We start from the raw sequence: 27059 nt of genomic DNA on the forward strand, positions 1-27059 counted from the left end.
TCATTAGTAAATGAAAACGAACAACCGCAGAGCTCTCATTAAAAATGAAATAATAATTATAAACAATTGTATCTTGTCTACTGTTTCAATAAAAACTTTTATAAGCAATGTGACTTTCCTTTATTATGAAATTTTAGAAGAGCTTGCTAAACCTAATGGTAGGACTCTCCAAATATTTTAATATCTGTACTGTATTTATTATTCTGGATGCGGCCCTCGGATTGATCTTTTTTTAATGTGACCCTTGGATTACCTAAGGTTGGACAGCCCCGACATAGACAAAGGAATAGAAGGCATGATGTCAAAATTTGCAGGTGACATAAAGATTGGTTGGTAGGGTCGTTAATAATCAGTGCCATGCAGCATGCCTTCAGGATGAATTGAACAGGCTTCAGGAATGGTCAGAAAAATGGCAGCTTAGTTTTAATGCAGCAAAATGCAAGGTCTTACATTTGGGGAAAAGCAACCCCAAAATAAATTATACACTTGGTGGAGTTGAATTAAAAACAGTGGAAGAAAGGGATCTGGGAGTTACGATACACAGTTGTCGATTTGCTGTTCAAAAGTGACTAGTAAGACCCTAACTGACAAGTAGGGTCTTATTAAAATAGCAAATGCAAGAGTTTGTTTAACGTTGCATTATGGGATGCATTTAATATATCCTGCAGACTAAAAATGCATTTTTATCAGTTGAAAAAATACATCAAAAGAAAGTTGTCTAAATGGTTGAAAAGAGCTGAAAGACTTAGTTGAGCAAAAGAAAAGAGCACAGGATAGTTACAGGTTGTCACATGATGTTGCTTCATATAATAACATATAAGCAAATATGTAATAAAACCACTGATGGGGCAAAAGCTGGGTATAAAAAATTACTGATGATGATGAGAAATAAGGATCAGGAGGATGAGAAAGGAGTTCTGTTCATATGTAAACAAACAAAAAAAAAAAAAAAAAAAAAGCAGTAGAGGTTTAATTCTACATAACCACTTCCAAGATCAAAATGGTGGTATAATCAACAGTCCAGCTGAAATTCTGGACTGTTGTAGCTTTCTTAACTGTTGAAACCATATTACCAAAGGGGGAATAGTGCAGTTGAGTTGAGCCATTCTGAAATAAATAACTTCATGATGTCAGACCATCTATCTGCAAAGCTACTGAAGCTGAGAATGTAAAGCGGCAAGGACGTAATGATATTTATTTCCATTTATACTAAAAAAAAGCCAGTAAATAAGTGCATCAACCATCATTAATGTTAATGAGATCATAATTAGATTCAAGAATTATCTATTCCCTTTGGACTGTAAACTGAAGAAGTGCCAATTCCTCCCCAATCCATGAGAGAGGAGCCAGAGAAGTGATGGGCAATTATAGACCAGTGAATTTGACTTCTCTGGATGGTAAGGTTATGGAACCTATGGTTAAATATGCAACAATATGCAATAAACATAATAAGAGCAGTTATCCTGCTGATACAGTTATGGCCCTCCCTGACATGCTGCCATAACGTAGGTAATGTGTTATTGTCCAGGACATCTTAATACACCTTACCATCTACGCTTTTGTCTGAAACAACCAGTGGTCCCAGGCCAAACAATAGCCGACCGGGCTAGCCGAGTGAGTAAAGTACCTGCCCGGCAACCCAAAGGTCGCGGGTTCGATTCCCGCCTCGGGCTTGGATCAAAGTACTGCAAAAACCTTGGGAGGTGCAATATGGCCACAGAAGCCGATGCGCCAACAACTACCAAATCAAAAAAAAAAAAAAAAAAAAAAAAGGCCAAACAATGAAAAACAGCCTCAGACCATCACACTGCCTCCACCATATATGTTGCGATGATAGTCGGGCAGGTGGCTTTCTCAGGATATCTGTCATACTCAAACATGACCATCAAGTCTGATAGCGTACCGTAACTCGTCATTCTGCAGCAGCTCTCCATTGGTGTGTGTGTTGCAAGAATGGCAGACCTTACACCAAGCAAAATGCCATCTGCCATTAGTTGGAATAATTATTGGCTTGTAGATAGTTGCGTGATTATGGTAATCCATATCATACAACATCCTGTGCACTGTATTTGAGCTGACATATCCCAGTCATCTAACTGAGGGCCTACTTGTGCTGCAACAAATGTCAACCAGTATTCCAAGCAGGCGATTCTTTGAAGTGTTCTTCTGTTGTGTTCCATCAGCCTTCAGAATTTTTCCAGGTTATTTTGTGATGGTTTCAGCAGTTTCCATTTGCATATTCTGTCACAATCATTGACCTAAGGACCTTCAGTATCACATACAGCCTAATTACTTATGAGGCACCTTATTATCATTCTGCACAGGAAGTCTGTTAACCTCGATCACTTCATCTTGCATTCACAATCAAACTACAATCTCTTCAAAGGCCTTTGAACATATTTATAGTCATGTGTGATACATGATGCTTTGGAAGGATGCAACCAACTTAACATAGGGTTATCTCTGGATGGTAGGGCAGTATATATATACACTGAGTGATCACTCAATTATGACCAACCTCATTCATAATGGACTACCACGTAGATTGCAGTCATCATCATCATTGGCCATTTTCAATCCACTGCAGGATGAAGGCTTCTCCAGCAACTTTCCGGTTCCTTTTGTTTTGTGCAATGACCATCCATTTACTACTCACGAACTCATGAATTTCATCTGTCCATCTCTGTTGTCTTCCAGGTTTTCTTTTAGCTCCTCTTGGGTACCATTCTGTTATTTTCTTAGTCCATCTGTCATCATGTCTTCAAGCCATGTGTCCTGCCCAAATCTATTTCAGTTCTATAGATTTGATAAGAATGTCCTTTATTTATGTTTGTTGTGTAATCCATATGTTCCTCTTCTTATCTAACAATCTGATTCCTAATGTAATTTGTTCCATTCTTCGCTGTATGGTTTCAGCTTCTCTTCCATTCTTTTGGTGAGGGCCCAAGTTTCACTTCGATAAGACATGGTAGGGAGTATACATTGGTTCATTATTTTAAATTTCAGACAAATTGGAATATTGCTCCTCGGTATGTGACTATATTTCCTGAATGCTATCCATCAGAAATTTATTCTTCTCTTGACTTTTATAGCCATTTATCATTATTACAGCTAATGGCTGGTCCCAGGTAATTATATGAATCCACCTTTTCAATTACTTTTTCTTCAATGATTATATTCCCTTCTGTGGCATACTTGTTCATCATTACTTTTGTTTTAGCCATATTCATCTTTAGTCCAAAATCTTTACTAACCCCACATACTGAAAGATTTTCCTTTCTTTGGGATCATGGCTTATGATCACAATGTTATGTGCAAATCGTAAATGGTTTAAATACTCTCCATTCACATTGATTCCTTTCTGTAACCAGTCCAATCTTCTGAAAGCTTCCTCTAGGGCAGCAGTAAACAACTTGGGATATATCATGTCTCCTTGTCAAACTCCTTAATTTGAAATTTGCTACCACTCTAATAAAGGCGTTAACTTTCTCATATTTTATTCAAAATCATAATGTATGGGGTGTCTATGCCTTGTCTTTCCAGTGCCAGAAACATTGCCTAATGCTGTATGGGGTCAAAATCTTTTCATAATCCACAAACGCCAGGCACAATGATGTTTCATATTCATTTGCTTTCTCCATTAGCTGTGATAACTTCATCGATGTCCTTTAAGAAAATCAAAAACAACAGTGGTCCCAATACTGATCCTTGGGAACCCCTCTTCTTACATTAACCCAATCTGAAGAATAACCATTTATCACAACCCTCTGCCTCCTGCCCTGAAGCCATCCAAGTATTTTTCCTGTGTTCCAACCTGTTCCAGCTTATAAAATAACTGCTCATGTGGGACTGAGTTAAATGCTTTGCTGAAATCTAAATAAACAATGCCGAAATTATTCCCTAAATCCAGCTCATCACCCCTTCTATCAGCCATATCCTTCCTAAGTTGATCCCAGGGGGCTCACATCTGGTGAGTATGGGCTTGGCACATCCAGGATCCTGAGCTAGATATCATTCTTCTCTTTCTTGGTGATTCCCTTCTACTTCTCTCTCTCTCTCTCAGATAATGCAGAAATTTTTTTTTTTTTTTTTTGTTTGGTGCTGCATAAATCTCACATTCCTTGCACCACATGACTAATAATAATAATAAATACATTATACATACCATACTGAAACTCATCATCCCCTATTTCTGGGTGGCACCACGTTTCCACCCGGAAACGTGGTGGCACCACGTTTCCATAAGCCCTGTTATGCCAGCGTTACTTGCCCTAACCAGCATTTCGAATTCACTAATTTTATTGATGACACTTCTGACATTACTGTAAAAAACAATTAAGACTTAATGTTCTTGTATAGTTGTTATGTTGTAATGATATCACAGAGTTTCAAAAGAGAAACTATCTTCTGCCAACAGAACTGTAAAGGATTATGCAGGGTGAACGTTCATGTTGAGCAATGGGTGTGCAGGACATATGGACTCAAAGGTCACCGTGCAACAGTTAACATCGCAATACAGTATGAGGGAATGTAAGAAAAATATCCAAAATGACATGTGCCATGCAATCAGATTTATGGGTTTCCACAGCAGACAATCTCTCCTCACCTTGATCGTTGTCAGCAAATGTTGGTCTTAACAATGCACTGATCAGACACTAGAGGAGTGGAAACAAGTCTGCTGGATGGATCAAGCCAAATACTGGTGCAACACTCGGACAGATGCTTTCATGTGTGGTACAAGCAGGTGGCATTGGTTGCTTAATATGGGGCATGTCTTGCTGGTAAGAACGTTGGTCCATATGCACCTCTGGTGCATATGGACCAACGTTCCATGTCATCATACGTGTCATCAGGCCCACACTGTCCACAAGTGGTTGGAGGAACACTGAAAATGTCACCCATGTTGATTGGCATCACATTCAACTGACCTCAATCCATTTGAACACCTGTGAGGTGTTTTGGAATGCGAATTGAGGTGTATGGACTACGGTTTCTCTTAATGACCTTCATTCCAGGAATTCCCCGTGATATCCAGAAAACGAACGATGGTAAATGTTTTCTGGAAGTGAATGGTAAATTTTTTTATTAATCAGTGAGAAGATACCCTTTTAGAATTGGGAAGATTAATTACTTCTGCCTAAATAACTATTTGTACATTGTATTCACCACCAGTGGTGGCTATTTATTAAACAATTTTTTTACCATGTTATTCATCAACAGAGGACAAATAAAGGCTATAAAATATTGTATTCGTTTAATTATAATTAAATACGCATTTGCAGATTATAAAAGATTATTTTAAATAATTTTTTAAAATATTTATCTTAATGTTTAAAGGGTCAATTAAAATTTTTAAAATAGTGTTTTATAAAACATAAACAATTAATTTTATCACCAAGACGAGTTCTCAACTTGGTTATAAATAAACATGCTGTAGAAAAGGTCCTTTCTGATTCAACAAAAGTTAGTTGAATGGTTTTCACTGTGTTTAAATAAATTTGCGATATTTGAAGTTCTGTTCCCTGTTGTCTCAAATAATAACAATTCTTGCTTAAAATGCATGTTTAAACTCAGAGCCTGATGTAAATGTTGGACGATGCATAATTTTTGTCTTTGATTGTATTGCTGCTTCTAACTTGTGTGCTAATATCACGGATTGTGCAGTTTTCTGAATTTCTTCTTCTGAATATGAAGAGCTAGATTGTGATTCACCTTTATTGAAAAGCTTTGACAGTGTCATCTCTACAGATTCAAATAATGATCTCTTATAATGTTAAGTGGGCAAGCCACCAGTAGCTGCACAATTTTCATATTTTTCCCCAATGTTTAAATACTAAATCAGCCACAACAAAATTAGTATTTCTTCTCTCATTAATCCTCTATATCATTGGTTTTCAACCTTTTTTTAATAACGGCACCCCTAAGTAATTTATTTTATTTTGCGGCGCCCCTACTCAATTTTCTGGTTGTTAGATCCGATTCTCTCTCTTTCTTTCTGTGTTATTGAAAAATGTATATGTTATATGATAGTTATTACAATAATATAATATAATTAATAACAATTCTTGCTTAAAATGCATGTTTAAACTCAGAGCCTGATGTAAATGTTGGACGATGCATAATTTTTGTCTTTGATTGTATTGCTTCTTCTAACTTGTGTGCTAATATCACGGATTGTGCAGTTTTCTGAATTTCTTCTTCTGAATATGAAAATTACATTTCATAATACAAATTATTATATATACAGTATATAATAATTTTATTCTTTATATATAGAGATACTAAGTAAACATCAATTATAGATCACCACAAAATTAAAAAAGATACTGTACACTGTTTTATAATGAAATAAACATATAAATTTAAAAAAATAAGTTTTAGTAACTTAAATCCAAATTACGTGGCACCCCTGGAATGTTGTTGCTGCACCCCGGTTGAATACCATTGCTCTGTATTAAAGGGTTTTGATTTTCTTGGCAAATCCTGATTTTTGTTGACTTAGCTTCTCAATTATAAAAGCAAATTCCATTTTGCCAATTGCTGAGGGCATTTTTCTGTGCCAGTTTTTACTGGTTGCAGGACTGATACAATATTGTGTAGGGTATCAAATTCTTCATTAGTTAGAGCTTGGTTTTCTTCAGTATCAGTCAAGACTGGTAGCTACTAATCTTACTTATTTCCAAAAATCATTCAAGCATTGCCAGTAAATTGTTCCAGCAAGTTTTGGAATCTGAAATTAACATCTTTACTTGACCATGCTCTGCCCTCGATATGTTCTACGTTGATAATAATATTAGTAAAATAATAAGAGGAGTTTACCTCAATATAATACGTAGAACACTTCCATATGATACCCTCTAGAAATAAAAACGAAAAAAATCGACAACTTACCGGTACATTAGAGTAAAATATAAATAATTAAATAATCAATTTAAACATTAGAGTAAAATATAAATAATTAAATAATCAATTTAAACATTAGAGTAAAATATAAATAATTAAATAATCAATTTAATTATTTAATAGAGTAAAATATAAATAATTAAATAATCAATTTAATTAATTTAATAGAGTAAAATATAAATAATTAAATAATCAATTTAATATTATAATATTGTAATATTATTATTAACGTAGAACATATTGAGTAGTTGTTGTTATTATTTGGTTTTTTAGGAGCATTAGCAACTAAGCCCATATTGCTCCGGGAATATGCGGTGGTCATTCCCTGACCTTTCCACATCTTCCATATTTGGTGGTGACGGGCTCGAACCCCGGTCTAATCAAGAAGCATGTGCTACGCACTGCTGCTCCTTCCCACCTGGCTACGGAGGAGCATATTGAGTAGTACAGCTCTGATTCATAGGAAGGAAAATCATTTTGAATATTTTCGTTAGATTCTTTTAATTGCGTTAATTTGATTTTAATTGATTTGAATTGTGTTAAATTGATTATTTAATTATTTATATTTTACTCTAATGTACCGGTAAGTTGTCGGTTTTTTCCATTTTAATTTCTGGAGGGTATCATACGGAAGTGTTCTACGTACTATATTGAGGTAAACTCCTCTTATTATTTTACTAATACATAATTTTGTAAAATTTCATTCTTGAAATTTTGTATGCAGCAAGATATATGCCATGAGCATAACATAAATGATGTTTGCAACTCGCGATTTTTTCAATTTTAATCATACTGGCACAATCATAAGCAACAATGTGTTGCTCATTTTGCCCGTCTTCTAAAATTTCTTCTTGTAATTGCTTTACAGGAATCCATCAACAGTAACGAGTTTGCTAACAATTTCTTCTAGGGTATCTTTTTTCCTTCTCAGGAAAATACATTAATGATGTTTGCTTTTGCTTACCAGTAGAAGTGCTTTCTTCACTGTCCTCAAGTGCTTTATGCTTACAAATTCCATTGTCTGTTGACTCAGTTAGTTAATCTATTGAGTGCCTCTTTTGTAAATGCTGAATTAACAACTTGTGGACCAGCCTTACACTTTGCACTTTTTACATTTTGTGCTTTGTTTGGAATTCTTAATGAAATATTGTCAAACAAATGATTTTGGATCAGCATTGAGGGGTTTAAAATAAAGAAAAAAAAAAAAAAAAGGCAGTAAACATACCTCACAGTATGGATGATAGGTGACATCTGAGAACTAAATCTCTGGGCAGTGTTGCTAGAATGTCAAAGCTTAAATATTGTAGCATGAGAGTAAAAATTGTTCTTTATTCAAAAATATTTTACTCGGGAAATAAGTATAATTTCATGTATTATAATGAATTAGTGAGTAACATCCAAACTGGAGTCCGCCAAGGGGATGTAGCCTCCCCGTTGCTTTTCAACATCGTGGTCGACGCCATTATGAGGCAAGCATTCAGAAACAGACAGGGCATACAATATGATAAGGATCACTATGTGACTGACCTGATGTTTGCTGATGATAGTGCTATCCTTGCCAGTAACGACGCTGAAGCCATGGACATCCTCTACGACATTGCCCGGCCATACGGTTTGAATATCAATGCTGGTAAGACAAAGGCCCTGACAACAGATGGGTCGCAAGCCACTATCTATCTCGAAGGCATCCAGATCGAGCAAGTGCAGGACTTTAAATACCTTGGGTCGCTGGTCCAGGAGAAGAAAGTTGCATCCACCATGGAAATCCACAGCAGAATTGGACAGGCGGCCACTGCGTTCGCCTCGCTCAAATGGTGTCTGTGGAAGAGGACCAACATTTCCACAAAGACTAAAATCCGACTCTTCCGGACTTTGATCCTGCCCATTCTTCTTTACGGATCGGAAACATGGATTTGTCTCAAGTTAGATTTGAACAAACTTGAGGTATTCCAAATGCGATGCCTGCGGCAGATCTTGGGCATCTCTCTTCGCGACCGCATCACTAATGATACCATCCGCGCCAGATGCCAACAGCAACCAACCATTGCCGACCAAATCCAGAAGCGAAGGCTTAGATGGTTTGGCCACATATGTAGAATGGGCACGAACAGAATACCATCCACACTCCTTTGGAGACAACGACCCACCCAATGGAGCATCTAACAGACCGCGCCTAGGAAAACGTGGGCCAAGAAAGTGGAAAATGACTTGAAGAGCTGACGTCTCGACCTTAACCAGGCCAGGACTGACGCCATGGATCGTAAGGTATGGAAGAACATCACAGAGCAAGTCCGAAACCCTGCGGCACCTACAGCAGCATACTGGTTGCGTGGCCAACCGCCGCCCCCAGCTGCCAGCTAAGGACCAAAGAAGAAGAAGTGAGTAACATTAGCATGCCTTTTTATTTTGGATGTAGGAAAAATTAAAATTATGAGATTTCTTGTGATATTTATCTAATTCCTGGGGTTTTCAAATCCAGTAAAACAGCCAAGGTCACAGTTTCCCAGGAAAGAAGCTCTAGTATCCCCATCATCTATTCCAGGGATGCGCGAACTTTTCTTAATCATGACCCTCTCTATTTGCCTAGGGAACAATATGTAAAATATGTCATTTATAGATTTTCAGTAGTATTTATAATATTTGTACAATGAAGATGGTACAGCATAAAGAATAGAAAAATCAAAAAACTATCTCTTGCACTTCACTGTCTGCACATTTAACTGAGAATGTCACGTCCATGAAACAGACTAACAAGTACAATAACAGCTCATAGCCAGAGAATAAGATCGGTAAACTGATCCTGATTGTTCAACTACAATTTTATTTGTATCATATCTCATGTCATTATAGGAACTACAGTGGAGTCGCAATTAAGGGAATGCCAATTAAGGAATTTTGGAACATTGAAAAAGAAATCATGTCATAACAGAATACTTTTAGCATGACATTGTAGGAACTACAATGTCACACACTATGATAAAAGTATCATGTTTGGGTATGATTTCTTTTTCAATGTTCCTTAATTGGCAACCCTCCCTCGTGACCCTCAAACTTCTTCCACGACCCCTGGGTTGCCACCCATGATCTATTCCAACACTGGAAAGCCTTGTGGGCAGCATGGCTAGAGATCCCTACAGATGTCTTCAACATCTAATGGAATCAGTGCCTAGGCCTAGCAGCTGTTATCTGTGTGAATGGTGGCCCAACACAGTACACTCAATAAATATTAGAGTTTCTATATCTTTATAATATATAATTATTCATAAAACCATTAATTTTCATATATTCAGATCTGTTTATAGTGTCATAGCCCTTTAATTCAGGCTCGAAAATTGATCTACAAGGGAATATGCTGTCTCAGAAAATTCCATAATAGCTGAAATATATATATATATTATATGTGTGTGTTGAATCAGGAAGCTACATGATTAGAATTTGTGTGGTGGGGAAAAAAACAGTCAAAGCTTGAGATTTTGATTGGAAATATGCTAGTTCACATACGTATGGCTAGCATTTCTTTGTTGTAATGTTACACACAGTAATTAAATTCTCCATGGGTTTGGGGGGAGTTAAGATGTGTAAAATATTTATATTTTCTCTCTCTCTATCTCTCTCAGATGCGTTTACTCTATGAAATGATGCAAGCTAAGCAGAGGGCAGAAGAAGCAAGAAGAATGGCTGGCAAAGTTAAATATGAATATGATTCAGATGAAGATATAGAAGGAGGAACTTGGGAACATAAGAAAAGGGCAGAAGAGATGGAAAAAACGAGAAGTGAGTTCAATTCCATTTTATATGACACATACTGTAATTTAATCCCCCCCCCCCCCCAATGAAAGGTTTCTTTTTTTTCTGTATTATGGGAATGCCACCAGACAAAGCGACTAAAATGTTATTGTATTGTAGTTTTAAATGTTTTTCACCAACCTTATGTAGAAATAAAACACAAAGAAAACGAAAACTGGAATCTTGATAACTATGTATTTATAATAAGTTATATTTGTCTGTATTTACAATAAATTATATTTAACTTTACAACTAAAATATATGAAATATACATATAAAATATACATTAAAATATACTGGGTTAAGAACAATAAAATACATTAAAATATACTAAATTAAAATCGATAAAACCAAAGCTTTCGAAGGCTCCTGCCTTCTTCTTCAGCGGTATTTTCTTTGTTCTGCGGTGCGTCTTTAAATACCAGCAGGTTCACGGTACTCATCACGTGTTTCATTCCCACGTGTTCCGTTCTTTTGTGTTACGGAATCGGAAGTGGCTCGAGAGTGGGTCATGTGGAACCGTTCATCCCTTCTGAGGATAGTAGCCTCAAAGAGGGGATGGATCCGCATTCCTCTATCTCTATTAATGTTCGCTGTGGAACAGATCCGCAAACTCTCAAGCCACTTCCGGTCCCAGAACTTATTCGCCCGATCGGTGATGATAGCCTCGTCCGGGGAGATCTGGTGCTGCTTCTCCCAAAAATGCTCGGCCACGGCGGACTTACCATAGTCCGCACTTCTTATTGCCTTAGTGTGCTCCCCCAGACGGTCTTTGAGACGGCGTTTTGTTTCCCCTACATAACACTCCCCACAATCCGGGCATCTAATACTGTATACGATCCCACTTGCATTCTCTTTTTGAATGGGGTCCTTTACTCGTGACACGATTGTGTGCAGCCTCCGCCCCGGAAGCTGCACACAACGCGTCTGATAATTTCTTAGTATTCTAGTTATGTGATCGGTTAGACCCGGATAGTAGGGAATATATGCAGTGGATACTGGCGTAAAAGATTCGCCTCTCCTCTGATTTCCTTTAATATATTTTTCTATAATCCTCTGGGGGTAGCCACATTTTGTAAGATCCGTCGTGACACGTTCATACTCTATCTTCCTATCCTCGGAGGTACTACAGTGTGATTTTGCCCTGTCAACTAATGTTCTAACCACACTGTTCCTATGATGGTTGGCCTGAGCTGAATTGTAGTGCGAATATTGACCTTTACACATCGATTTCCTATAGACCTTAGTCTTTAGTTGTTGGTCTTCCCTACAGACCAACACATCTAGGAACGGCAAAACTCCTCCTTCTTCTGCCTCCGAGGTAAATTGTATGAATGGGGAGAAGCCATTTAAAATATTCAACACCTGATCTTCACTCCCCTTTCGAATAATTGAAAACGTATCATCTACGTATCTTTTCCAGGGGCGCATAGGGAGAACACTAACATTAAATATTCTAGCCTCGAGCTCCTCCATAGCTAAATTAGCTATAATTGCGCTAATGGGGGAGCCCATGGCTGTACCGTTAACCTGCTTATACATAGTATTATCAAACACCATAGTGGTGCTTGAGAGGCATAATTCTATACCTTTCTCAATATCCTCTAAATTTAATTGTGTTCTAGTATTTAGAGTAGTATCTCTCCGTAAGGCCATGTGTGCACAACGCACTCCATGGTCAATCGGAATACACGTAAATAGAGATTTCACGTCGAAAGATATAATTTCATTCTCTTCTATGCGTTGGCTTCTAATAAAATGCACAGTCTTTGCTGTCCTTAATACTAAATTCAGAAAGTCCTACTAATGGAGATAATAATTTGGCTAAGAAACCAGATAGCGCATATGTGGGACTGCCTATAAATGAAACTATGGGTCTAAGTGGTACACCCATTTTATGAATTTTGGGCAAGCCATAAAATCTTGGTATTTGGCTCCCTGTAGCATTCAGTACCCAATATTGTTCTTTGGAAATCGTGACACAATCGTGTCACGAGTAAAGGACCCCATTCAAAAAGAGAATGCAAGTGGGATCGTATACAGTATTAGATGCCCGGATTGTGGGGAGTGTTATGTAGGGGAAACAAAACGCCGTCTCAAAGACCGTCTGGGGGAGCACACTAAGGCAATAAGAAGTGCGGACTATGGTAAGTCCGCCGTGGCCGAGCATTTTTGGGAGAAGCAGCACCAGATCTCCCCGGACGAGGCTATCATCACCGATCGGGCGAATAAGTTCTGGGACCGGAAGTGGCTTGAGAGTTTGCGGATCTGTTCCACAGTGAACATTAATAGAGATAGAGGAATGCGGATCCATCCCCTCTTTGAGGCTACTATCCTCAGAAGGGATGAACGGTTCCACATGACCCACTCTCGAGCCACTTCCGATTCCGTAACACAAAAGAACGGAACACGTGGGAATGAAACACGTGATGAGTACTGTGAACCTGCTGGTATTTAAAGACGCACCGCAGAACAAAGAAAATGCCGCTGAAGAAGAAGGCAGGAGCCTTCGAAAGCTTTGGTTTTATCGATTTTAATTTAGTATATTTTAATGTATTTTATTGTTCTTAACCCAGTATATTTTAATGTATATTTTATATGTATATTTCATATATTTTAGTTGTAAAGTTAAATATAATTTATTGTAAATACAGACAAATATAACTTATTATAAATACATAGTTATCAAGATTCCAGTTTTCGTTTTCTTTGTGTTTTATTTCTACATAAGGTTGGTGAAAAACATTTAAAACTACAATATGAACATACCCAACCTCAGAGGCGTGTTTGAAGGAAAATGTTATTGTTATGGTAGTACATGTTAAATAAAATTCTGAATACAACGGTATTCATTAACCAGCATACTATTCGTCACATAGACTGCTACTCCACAATCACACAAACCTGGGATTGAAATTTGGTGGCAAGATTTGTTATCAGTTATATTAAGCAAAAGTTCTACCTTATGCAGCAGTTAACAAGGGATGTCCAAAAAGTTTTGCAGGTGTAGTATTAAAATAAAATTTATATGTCCTTAACTTCATTGTTCTGGTTTCCTCTTTCCTCTAGGATTTTCCATACCATATGAACCAGTGCAATTGATCTGCAGGATTTTAATTTGTATGAAATATGATTCTGAAACTTTTCAAAATAAATAGAACATTAAAGATATTTTGATAAAATCTCTAATAGATGACTAATAAATAACAATTCATGAACCTGGTGACAGGTGCTATGTCATTCACTACATATAGAAATTAGCTGTTGATTTGTGGAGGTGCATTGCCGAGGAAATTTATGATCAGAAGTTGGATTTATATTTTTTCATGTCCTTCAATATAATTCTCTAGTCTTATTTAGTTTAGTAACTTGGTTTTTTTTTTTTTTTTTTTTTTGAGATTTTTTAGTGTTACATGAATTACAATTTGTTAATTTTTCATATTTGTATTAAGTTTTGGCTCATTGATTGGTTCTGAATGACAGTGAAATTTATATATTCATCTAATTTTTATATCTGTCTGTTCACCTCATATTTGTTTATTTTTGTATTGATGGGGCTTCCCTTTGCCACAATACAAGCCTGTAGCCTATGTAATAAATTAGAACAAACATTCATTAGAATATCACTGTTCATTTCACCACAAGCATTACATATTCTCATTTTGAGGTTGGCTAAATTGTCAGTGGGCATATATTTTTGGTTTAATGAAACCCAAAAATGAAATTCGAAATGGGTGAGATTGGAAGAAAATGGTAGCCAAGTCATATCTACCCCCATATTCCTATACACTGATCTTTAAATATGCATCATACCTATTGTAGCCTGACACCACCTTTAGTTCCATGCATGACCATGCTTGGAACTAAAGGTGGTGTCGGGCTTCGATGCTTATTGAACTTTCTTAACCAGTCAAATAAGTTAATGCAAAGTAATTCATAATATTTTGCCCCAGAGTACCATAAAAAAAAACTTGGCTGGCAACTTCATCACTCCATATGCCACTCCAGATATGGCCAGACCATTTCACCTGATGAGATTGTGTGAGTATTTCTGCAGCCATATGACTTTTGAATGATAGGAACCCAGTAGTGGTGTGCCTGTTGGTGAAGCCATCTCAAAAGAATGTGGCCTCATCTGCCCTTAGGATATTGCTGAGGAAACTGGGATTTCTTCTGCCATGGTTAACAAAAGATTACAAAACTAATTGTTTTGTGCATCACCTTTGTGCAAACCTTGGAAAAAAGTGATATGGATCCATTTTGTCCTTTCAAAGATCTTTCAAAGGATTGGGCACATGCAGAAAGGCTTCTTGGACACTTCTAGTTGCAAGTGACAATAAGATGGCCAAACATCTTTGTGAACATGTTCCAAATTCTGTATGCAGTTGTAACCTTTTTTATGTATCACACATCCAGTTAGCATAAAGTGATTCACAACACACACAATTATGATATTTGGTATTTGCAGCCATTAAAGATGTCTCTCAGAAAATAATCTTGCTGTTTTTCTAACATTTCAGTGGTGTTGTCCACACAGTGTTACTAGCTTGCATAAATTGTTTTTGGAAAACATGCTTACACATGATTTTATAAATGTCCTTGCGATAAGCACCAAGCAGATGTTCTGCTTGGCGCTTATTGTAGTTCAGCCAACATTCTGATATGTAAATTTTATTCTTCCACTGCACACCAGTATGTATTTAGGATTTTGCTGTGCCAATCGAAGGGTTAGTTTGTGTCCATGGTTACATAAAATTCTGTCCCGCAAGGACAGAAATTCATGGAATGTTGAAACCTACATTACTCTTGCTTTTTAGACTATACTGCCTTTATTGTTTAAATTATTACCTGACATTCATTCCTATAAACAACATAGAATATTATAAACTATTTATGTCTATCTGCTGGTATTATTAGTTACTTTGCATATAATAATGTATGTATATAATAGCAGCAGCAACCTTATGATATTATTTAATGTTAATGAAAGCTGATATTTGATAGAAAATGGCAAAATCTCAAAGTACCAATATAAACATTACCATTTCATTAAACTTCCCCTCCCTCCTGATAATGAATTTATTATTGTGCATTTGTTTTTTTCTTAAACTTTTGTTTCATGAAATTGCTGATTTCCACCCCAAAATTATTTTTAAAATAATTTGTTTGAATATTTCTTTAGTTTGCTCAAGAGGATGTGACGCATAACTGCCTTTGTGCAGCTAACTTTTTGACTTAGCTAAACACACCTATTGAAAAGCGACCATCACAAAACTTTTTTTTTTTTTAAATAAAATTGGTTTATGTTCATTTCACAAATAGTACACTGATATTTTTAGATTAAAAGAGTGAGAACAACTTTCCCATTGAGAAAAATGCAGTTGATTAGACAAAATTTAAATTTCGAAATCGTAAAATCTAAATGGTAATGCTTAAGCCAATTTAAACATGAAATTTAAAAATTTCAGCCCAAATATGACTGCAAAATCCAGACAGCAAATAGACTAAATCTGAAAATAAGCAAGATTGACCCCTGGTATGTTTTAACTGAAATATCTTGTATATGCTTAAATATATATTGTAGTAAACTTTAATGATGGGTTTTTTTAATGTGTGTGAAATTTATAACAACACTAATGTTACAGATGATGACATGGTCACAGGGTTAATTAATTTTTAGTGGGGAATTTGACCAAGAATTTGTAAGAAGGGGGAAACATGAAATAACACATGCTTACACTGCTCTTCTTTGTACAGATTCCATAAGACAACTTGGAGAAAATCAAGCATTGCCATTTAGCTTATAAAGATTGGATTTTTTCACATTACATTGTGCCAAACCAAACTTATAAATTCTGCAGCAGTGCTTAATTTTCCCTGATATTAACTTGTTGACGGTGGTGGTAGTGGTTGGAACCTTAAAGTTGTTTGGAACAACAGAGTAACAGTATAGAGTAACTCCGTGAATATCATTTTTTTGTGTCCTTATCTTTATTATATAAAAATAATAACAAATCTTTCAAAAATAACTTATATGAGATTAATTACACACAGAACTAGTGGGTGAGGAAAAGTGAATAACTTTGAACTATAAACAAGCAAACTGAAGCTTTGTAGTGTGAGCAAAACATACTTTAGTTGCAAAGATGGTTGCAGGTCACCTGATAGGTTCTTGCACTCACTCACTGCAAGAAAACCATAAAAAATCTCTTTAGATGCTATTATAATAAACCAGTTATTAAATTGATTATTGTCAAATCAATTAAATTATTCTTAAATAATAAATTTGATTATATGGTTTCCTTCCAATTTTAGCAATTGGGTGCCAGTTTCTGTTGTTACTGTGAATTACGTGTGATGATTGATCGATTGCTCTGTATTTAAACCAGTGATGGGCATAAGTGATTATTTTGATTGTGACAAATTTGATTATGCTTTACTTTATTCATGCTGTTTGTCCCAGTTAGGGACCAGCAACATGGATGGAATGCTTCCACATGGTACAGTTGGCACAGTCTTCTGGAGTGAGCCCTAATTCTTGCATATCGATTCTTTGGAAATATGTGTTTATTATTTAAATCCAATTTGGGATTTAAATTATAACAACTTAATCTGAAATGATTCAATGTCACCATGGAAATCAGAGCCCAATTTTTCTCTCCCTTGTAGTTTAAATTAAGAGCATTTAAATGACTAAAAATGTCTGTAAGAATTGCAAGATCAAACAGCCACTGCATATTTAAAGAAACCATACAAAGGGTACTAGGAAAGTTTTGCAATATGACGCAACAATGAATCACAGGAAGCTGCTTGTTGCTGCATGTTGAGACATGTTCATACGTGCATAGTAGCCGCCGCGCCAAGTCGATGGGCTCAGTTATTCATTAGTAGTGAGAGTGTAAAGTGCTTGCGATGGCATCATGGTCACGAAATGAGATAAGGACAGTTTTGCGGTATAATTTCGTGCGTGGTTTAACCATAGACCAGTGCTTAGAAGAAATGACTCTTGCACTAGATGATGATTGTCCACATCGTACAACGATATTCAGGTGGTATAGAGAATTCCAAAGGGGAAATTTCACTCTGGAGGATTCTGAGAGGCCGGGAAGGCCACGAACGTCAGTTACGGAGGAAAACGTTACTGCTGTGAGGAAAATGCTTGACGAAAACAGGCGAGTGACCTACCAACAGATAGAGGATACTTTGGGCCTAAATGCACCAGCAATTCGTTCGATTCTGCAAGACCATTTGCACGTGAAGAAACTTTGTTCTCTCTGGGTGCCGCATCAACTGACTGAAGAGCAGATGACACAACGTGTGACTTGGTGTAGGGAGATGTTAAAAAAGTTTGATAAGGGACAATCTCGGTATGTGAACAACATCGTGACAGGTGACGAGACTTGGCTGTACTATTACGATCTGCCGACCAAGGCTCAAAACAAAGTTTGGGTCTTTGATGATGACGACACACCCGTAATTGTCAGAAAATCCCGATCTGTAAAGAAGAAAATGATAGCTGTATTTTTCAAATCGAGTGCAATTGTGGAACGTGTCGGTTTGGACACGCAGAAGACGGTCACAGCTAAGTGGTATACCGAACAATGCCTGCCTAAAGTCATTGGATCTATGAAGAACCTGCGGCCAAAGTCAAGAATGGACACCTGGTACCTCCATCGCGATAATGCTCTAGCTCACCGCGCCAAAGCCTGCACCGAATATTTGACCAAGACAGGACTGAAACTTCTCGAGCACCCTCCCTACAGTCCAGACCTTGCTCCCTGCGACTTTGCACTGTTCCCGCATGTGAAAATGAAGCTAAAAGGGAGGCGGTTTTCTAGTGATGAGGACCTTCTACGGGCTTGGGACAACGAGTGTGCTTTACTCCCTAGTGAAACTTGGCAGAACTGGTTTAAAGATTGGATTCGGAGGATGGAGAGGTGTATTGAATGTAGAGGAAATTACTTTGAAAAAATTAAATAAACAAAGCTGTATTGCAAAACTTTCCTAGTACCCTTTGTATAACACTTTGTCACGGCTAAGCCATCTCACTGCACTATGTAAAATCACCTTTGTATTCAGCTTCAATTTCTGAAAGAAACTGTTGAAACATACGGTGATTAAGGCCATGTGATCTTATAAAATTTACAGTTGAAATAACCACATTCATATTTGGAGATCCAATACTTTCCCACAGAAAGCTTGATGCACACTTCAGTGAATTCCAATCAAAGGTTCAGCTCCAATATCTATCATTTTCTTGGCTATTCTACTCATAAACCCAATATTTTTACCAGTCATTTTTTTACACCATCAGGTTTTTAATATTTAATCCCAAATTTTCAATAGATTGGCAAAAATTTTCAGAAAGATTTTCACCTGCAGTGGTTCCATGCATTCTCTGTAGGTCAGCTAAATCTTCAACTGGCACAAAATTATCATTAATTCCACACATATGAAAATGAGGAGTTGGGCTGTGTCATTTACATCAGTAATGTCATCCAGTGCCACACTAAAATATTTCATTTGTTTTATGTTTTCCAAAAGTTCGAATAAATTCTTTCCAATATCTTCTACTGTTTGCATAATTATTTGTCAAGACAAACTAATGTCTTGTATTATTGTTTGGTTTTCCAGACAAATTTCTTCCACAACTTTTAACAAATTCATCATCATCACTGAACTGTTTACTTTCAAAAGCAATCAAATGTACAACTTGATAACTAGCACTTACAGCAGATAAATTTCTTTACTGATATGTTTTCAGTGTGTTTTGTTGTTTTCTTAATTCATTTTGTAACTTTGAACACTCTTCTTTTTGCAACACGCCTTTATATTGATCATAAGATTTATACTTGGAATCATAGTGTTTAAAATTATATTCTTTAAAAACTGACACTTCTTTTTCTGCTTTTTCATCCTACTCAATGAAGAAATAGTGTTCAGTCCACCTTTGATTCAAAACATGAAATTCCAAATTGATTTTCATCTTTCGGAACATTTTTAAGGATGACTTTGTAATTCAATACAAATAATAATAATTCAATCAAATGAACAAGTTATATCAAAATAGTAGAATTTCACAATATGAAAAGATTGATACGTACATAATTGTATTAAGCATACAATGACTGCACTGACCACTGACAATGACCAATGTGATTTATTCCCTTCCTTCTACAGTTTACATAAGTAAAGAACTCTTTGCTGTTTTTTCTTTGCATCCATTGCCAAAGATTTATCATAATCTGCCTTTGCCTGCCTAACCTCCTTTGTGACTTAGATACAGACCAGCTTATATCTATCATTGACTTCTGTATTTCCTATTAATATATATGTATCCCATGCATTTTTCTTTGCCACACGTCTCATTAGTTAATCTGACATCCATTTAGGCCTAAACCTTGAACAATATTTCTTAGTTGGTATGAAAAGCCTTGTAGCTTCCAAGATTAATTCTTTGAATGCTTCCCATTTTGAATTTGCTGTTGGTAACATCATCAGTTGCTCCCACCGTATAAAATTTAAATACTGTCTCAGACCACTGTAGTTACCTTTACGGAAGCAGAAACCCTTCCCATTACCCCTGATGGTGGTTACCTCTTTGAGTAAATCCCACTTCAGCACACTGTGATCACTGCCACCTAGTGGTTCCTTAAGTGATTCTTAATACCACTTATTGATTCTTAATGCATGAAGAATCACTACTGATAATCAGATTAAGAGTATTACTCCCTCTAGTTGCCTCCCGATAATGCTGCTGTAGAAAACAATCATCCAATAAATCCACAAAAGCCTTTCTAGAAGTCTTCATGCAATTACGCTAATTGTCACTTGAAGGCTTGATAATGAATATCGAAAGACTGTGTGATACAGTTCACTCTGCCCTATGTTAATTTCACCATAATTAAAATTTAAAATCTCTTACATTTATTTTTATTTCCTGATTCATCTTTGCTCAGTTAAGCTTAATTATATTTGCTCATAAAATACAGAGAACAAGGCATGATTATCTCAGCTGCAGAGGCCTTCAAGCAGAAGATTGATTTTGTAGTTGCATACACTCCAGATTTACATCGCAAAATCTTTTTTTTTTTTGGTCTATTTTCCTACTGATCTTTTCCTGCTCATTTTCCTAACATAGTTATTCTATATTTTCAACAAAAAAAAAAAAAAAGTGAGACTATGACTTTTTTAAAATATTCTCCAAATTTCTGCTTAATTTCATTTTTAATCTTCAGTTAACAAATTGGCCATCAGGTGTGCTTGTCTACATTGTACAAAATATATCAAATGCAAAACAATAGCTATATGTCACAGAGTATAAGGTATTAAAGTGTCAAGGTGTGTTTGTTTTAATTACGGTCTCCAGGGTTTCCCCTGTATACTGCAGTAGCATCTGAAAAGGCAAAAGGCCAAGGCCAGCAAGTGTATATATGTAGATGTGTTGTTATGTTGAGTGCCGGCACCTGGCGACTTCGCAGTCAGGAAACACTTGGTTCCCTGCCCTGTGACTCCACGAGGAGGTGCGCCAGGGACTGCTTTTAAACTGAAACTCTAATTGGGGCTATCAGGCAAGCCTGGGAGCCTCAAGGTGTTTAGAGAAAGGAAGTGGATATAAGAATGAGAAGTATGGGAATTGGAAGGGAAGGGGAAATAGAGATAGAAAGTAGGGGAAGAAGAAAAAGGCATCCCCCCCTAGAAGAACGAATAACATAGAGTAAGAAAGTACAACAGATTTAAGAAAGACTAGTGAACAGATACTTAATCTAAACGGTGCCTCCGTAGCCAAGTGGGCACGAACAGCAGTGCATAGCACACACTTTTTGATTAGACCGGGGTTCGAGCCCGTGACCCCCAGATGCGGAAAGGTCAGGGAATGACCATTGCATATCCCCCGGAGCAATATGGCCTTAGTTGCTAATGCTCCTAAAAACCAAATAACAAACAAACTTAATCTAACCTTAAGACCAAATATCAGTCAACCATAAACAATAACAACAATATGTACATTGGCTCTAGCTTTAGACCATCCCACAATGGGGAGACATTAACAAACCAATTCTATTTCCTGAATCCTAACATTAGGTGAACAGGAAACAAAGAAAATCCATGTCTATACAAAAGCTAAGTTAAGTTTTAAGCCCATTATAATTCAATACTAGCAAAGAGTTAGCAATACTCTCCACAAGTACAGTCAGAAACAATAAAACAAAATTAGAATACATTTCTGCAACCAAAATCATTCCAGCCCCTCCCAACACAGGAGAAGAAACAAGGACAATTTATAGTCTCTCCACAAAAGCAAGAATAATTTCCAAAAGGACATTTCCCATTTACATAACACATTCGCCCAAACAATTAGTGAAGGGACAAAAAAATCAGTTATTTACAATAATTTAACTATTTATAATAAACCTCCAGAAAACAATATATACCTAATTAAAGCAACTACAAATCACAAAAAAAAAAAACAACAAAAAAAAAAAAACAATCACATATCACTGTGTAGCCAACATATTAACTCCACAATGTCTATCCTCTAAATTCAGAGGGAAACCACAATAACTTCTAGAACAAATGTATATACACTTTACAGCCAATGAAGGGCCAGTCAGTCATCAACTCTACGTTTCAGGAGATTTTCCTACAAACAACTAACAGCATAAGTACTGGGCCACCAAACCAGAGACCCAAAATGCTATGGGAAGTTCAACCCTCAACAGTCAAGACTTCCAATATTAAGACAAGGTGCAAGTGAGTCCACACAAGTCCACATTCCAAAAAAAAAAAAAAAAGGCTCAGTTCAAAACATTACTTTGTTAGACAACTAATAATAATCTTTTAGGAGAAACACACAACTCCAGCACTTGCCAGTCAGTAATTCAACAAGTCATAGAGACAGTAATTGTATCACAAATGCCTGGATAACAGCCAGGACTATGAAGAAAGAAAAAAAAATACACACACACACACACACACACACACACACACACACACACACACACACACACACACACACACACACACACACACACACACACACAAGATCAGACATACAGTAACAGTTCCAATCCAGCCAGTTCACCAATAATGAAATGAAAACCTTATAGTATGTGCTATTAAACCAAAAGTCCTTGGCCAACTGGCATTTCCACCCTAATAAATCAAGTTCAACCAGGGCAGAATCAATTCACCAAAACAGTTCTTTTAAACACAACTAGGTTTTCATTGCTAATGGTCATGATATACAATTTATAACTTGTTTTCAATTGTATATCATGGTCATGATATACAATTGAAAACAAGTTATAGGTTCTGCAACTTTGATATTTATTATCAGTTAACATGCACTTTCTATCAGAATCCCAACAACCCAAGACAAAAGTTCAATTAATTTCATCCAAACCCAGTCAGGAACCATCACTAGGTAAAGTCTATTATTTAACCTATTTACAATCAGGTATAAATTCAGTTCACAACTTAAACATGCCTTGATCAGCCGATCACAAGCAATAAAACCTATCAAGGATTCCAATCTCAAAACCAAAAGCTGACAGTATAAATGGTTACACATGTTAAACATTTCCATGATTTACACATTTTATCAACGTAATTTCATTAGATACATTTACTCAAGTAGACAACATTTTCAGAAATTACAAAATTTACGGAACGCGATTAACACATCGCACAATGATTAGATAGTAAAATTAACCATGGTCATTGAGATCACCATGCATAATGCGCTTCCTTCTGCTGAGTAATTTATAATTTAACTCCACTAATGCTGTGTAATTTTCTCTATTTACAAGAAAATGAAACATATCACTCCGGCTATATACATTTGTAATCAACTGTAACCTATATTTAAGGTCTACGTAAGACACACAGTCAAAGATCAGGTGCTCCACAGTTTCTGGAGCAACGCAATGACAGTTAGGAGAGTTTGAAAGGCCAAAGGAAAAAAAGCTTAGAATTTAAGCTTCCATGACCTGTTAATAGAAAAGATTATATATAAACCTGGAGAAAACCAGGTCAGCTGTTGCTTACTGAATTCTGTTACATTAGGCATAAACCTGAGAGTATTTCTTCCAAGTTCAGATAGAGACTATTCATTATGCCAATCCCTAACAAACTGCAGTCTAAGCCTAGAAATGTCTTCTTTTTCAGAAAGATTCAAAATCAACTGAATAGGCTCCTGCCTGCACAGGAATATTTTTGCGTCGATTATACAAGAGATATTGTAACACAACCTCATATTGTATGGGGATCCTGCCGCACAAAACCTGTAAGGCCACAGTTGAGATTGTCCTACAGGCACGAGAGACAGCCAACAGGGAGAACCTTTGGGCCTGCAGTAGATGTTTTTTAATTAGACAATTATTAAACCTGAAGCCCCAAGCATCAGCTGCATAACATATAATAGGAATAAATATACTAGTATAATAAAACTTAAGGGTTGAGGGTTTGAACTCCCAATCATTTTTTGTAAGATATACTTTACATGAGTAACAAAATTAAATCTATCGTCTATCATAATGCCTAAATATTTATGATCTAGTAATTTTGATTGCCTGATCATTCAATCGTGACATTTGGAGGCCTATTTAAGTTAAGATAACCCTTCAGTAACATCTGTTTGGTTTTTGGAATGGAAATTTGAAGTTTGTGAATTTTGTACCAGCCGTTTAAATCCTCCAAAATGAAGTTTGCCCTATTTTCCAATTCAAGACGGGGCTAGCCGAAAAGGAGAACAACTAGATTGTCCGCGTATGCAATTTTCATAATATTCTCATGTTGAACTGAAAGCTGCCCATCAAGGATGTCATTCCAGCAAACAGGGCCAAGAGTATAAGGTATGTCTTTATATGTAATAACAGAGTATAAATTATATCATGTTATTGGCAATGTAAATGAAGCAAGAAAGCAAACTTATACAGCATCAGCCAAAAAAAAAAAAAAAACACCATTTCCCCTATTTGTTCCCTCAAATAGTTTGCCTAGTTCTTCCTTGAATTTATTTAAGCTATCAACTTCCATAATAACAGGTGGAAGTTTGTTCCAGCAATCAACCACCCACTGGCTAAAGGCAAATTCCATACATCTATTCTGCAACCATCCTTCCTCAATTTGAATTTGTGCCCTGCCATGTGCTTTTTCTGAGCAGAAGAAAGAATCCCATCAGCATTGAGCTTTCTCACTCCATTCAAAGCCTTAAACACCTCAATCAGATCACCTCTCAGGTACCTAGTCTCCAGATGCTGCAATTTACAGAACTGAAGCCTTTCTTGGTAAGAGCACCCTTTTTTTTCCCCTTAACAATCTCATTTCCCTTCCCTGTACTTGTGTCCTTCAAATGAGGCCTCCTCCAGAGCTGTATGTGGTATTCAAGATGTGGCCTGACCATTGGGATACAATGTTATGATCACCTCCTTATTCCTGCTAGCAAAATTCCTGTATATCATTCACAAAAGCCCATGAGCTATCCTGGCAGTCTGTCTGCAATGCTTCGAGAACTTCATATGTGACTGCACAAATACCCCCAATTCTTTTTCGTTATCCACTATCCTAAGTGGAGTACCACACAGTTTTTACTTTACTCTGGGGTTGCTGCTACATGTATGTGGTATTTGCATTTGTCGATGTTAAACTTCAGTGGTCATTTTTCAGCCTATCTTCCTAACTTTCTAGACCCTATATTGCAGTAGCATATTGTCACTACTGTCATTAACCATCCTGCCAGTCTTTGTATCATCTGCAAAGGACATTAAGCCTGATATGCCTTCATCAGTATCATTCATAAATATAGAAAATGACAATGGGCCCAACACTAAATCCTAGGGAAGTCCGCTAATCATATTAGTCCATGAAGATGACGTCCACTGATTACAACTCTATATCTTCTCCCACTTAACCATCCCTTTATCCGTAGCAATAACTTGCCCTTAATGCCACGCTGCTCCAATTTGTCTTTTATGTAACAATATCAAAAGCTTTTCCGAAATCAAATTATATTAAATAAAAAATATTTTTTTGCATCAAGTTCTTTTGTGACCACATCATAATATCCAATCAAATTAGTTAGACAAGATTTCTCCTTAACAGACTCTTGCTGTGTCTTGAAGTATAATTGCGGCCTTCGCTAGATCAGAGTTTCCCAAAAATTTTTAGTCACAGAACATTTTTCATCTCACAATATATTTACGGAACACTTGCAAAACACAAGTTTAGCGGGAGCCAAAGAACTGTTTGTTAATATTTTACTACATACGACACACTGTGTATCAGGAGCATTTTTTTTTTTTTTTTTTCCAACACATGTAAAGCCGAAATTGAAATAACTGTCATACTTTTGTTTTGGTCTTTTATTAGTTGGTTCCTGTTTTTTCAATTCAGATTTTTGGGAAATAAAAGGCCACGATCGTTCATCCTCACTTTGAAGTGTTGACAATATTGTGTTCAGTTTCATTGACCACAGTTGCACTACTAGAAGTACTTTGCTTCTCGTTTTAAAGTTCCTTTTTTCAACCACAAATCCATAGTCATTTATTTTAATAATAATATTTCGAAATACTGATAATTATCAAAAAAAATTTATACACAGAAGTGAGTTTAGTTATGATATCGGTTCGCTTCCCCCTGCTTCAACCCATGTACTCTAGGCCAAATCACATATAAATGTCATATTAGATCACTACTTTCCTGCTTTTTCGTAGATGTCATTACCTCTATGCATACCTCTCTATACAAACGCCCGCCAAAATAAAGTGTTCCACTGTCTATTTGATTATTAGTCTATGCCAGTATATTAATAACCGAAAAAAAAATAATGTAAAAAATTATGATGATACAAAAGTGGTGTAGGCTACAGATATGCAAAATTTATTATTATTTTTTAAATTATTAATTGGAATTTTTCACGGAACACTAGTGTTCTTTGAAATACAGTTTGGGAAACGCTGTTCTAGTTGAGCCTGCATTACTCTTTTTTACAAGTGACTTCATTATGAGTGTTTTAAGAAATGGAATAGTGGGAAGGTGTTTTATTAAAAATATATATATATTTTGAAATATTATTTATTAATACTGAAAAAAACGCAACAAACATCCAATTAGGTACAAATTAATGACTTTTGCTGCTGAACTTCTTCAGAGACTCTCTCAACATCAGGTGAGTATGCCGTAATTGTCATCTTTAAACATGCTGAGAGTCTCGCATTATTCAGATGGTTTCTTGATTTATTTTTAATATAGTTCATATTTGAAAATATTTGCCTGCAGAAATACGTCGAACCAAACACCGAGAGAAGTCCAAATGCAAATTTTTCAAATTTATATACATGTCCGGTAAGCTACTCCATGAGTCGAAC

At 36.3% G+C, this 27059-nt stretch overlaps 1 protein-coding gene across 1 annotated transcript in view; it reads left to right on the forward strand.

The window, feature by feature from the left end:
• Positions 1-27059, forward strand: part of LOC150089342 (SURP and G-patch domain-containing protein 1-like) — a 306779-nt gene that overhangs the window by 191521 nt on the left and 88199 nt on the right. Inside the window, exon 9 of the mRNA XM_090368518.1 lies at positions 10521-10677. Within this exon, the coding sequence (XP_090224644.1) occupies positions 10521-10677 (157 nt within the window). The remainder of the gene's footprint in view (positions 1-10520; positions 10678-27059) is intronic.

The sequence above is a fragment of the Mastigoproctus giganteus genome, chromosome 2 (assembly GCF_048544385.1).
Source record: "Mastigoproctus giganteus isolate SK-2022 chromosome 2, ASM4854438v1, whole genome shotgun sequence".
Lineage (NCBI taxonomy): Eukaryota > Metazoa > Arthropoda > Arachnida > Uropygi > Thelyphonidae > Mastigoproctus > Mastigoproctus giganteus.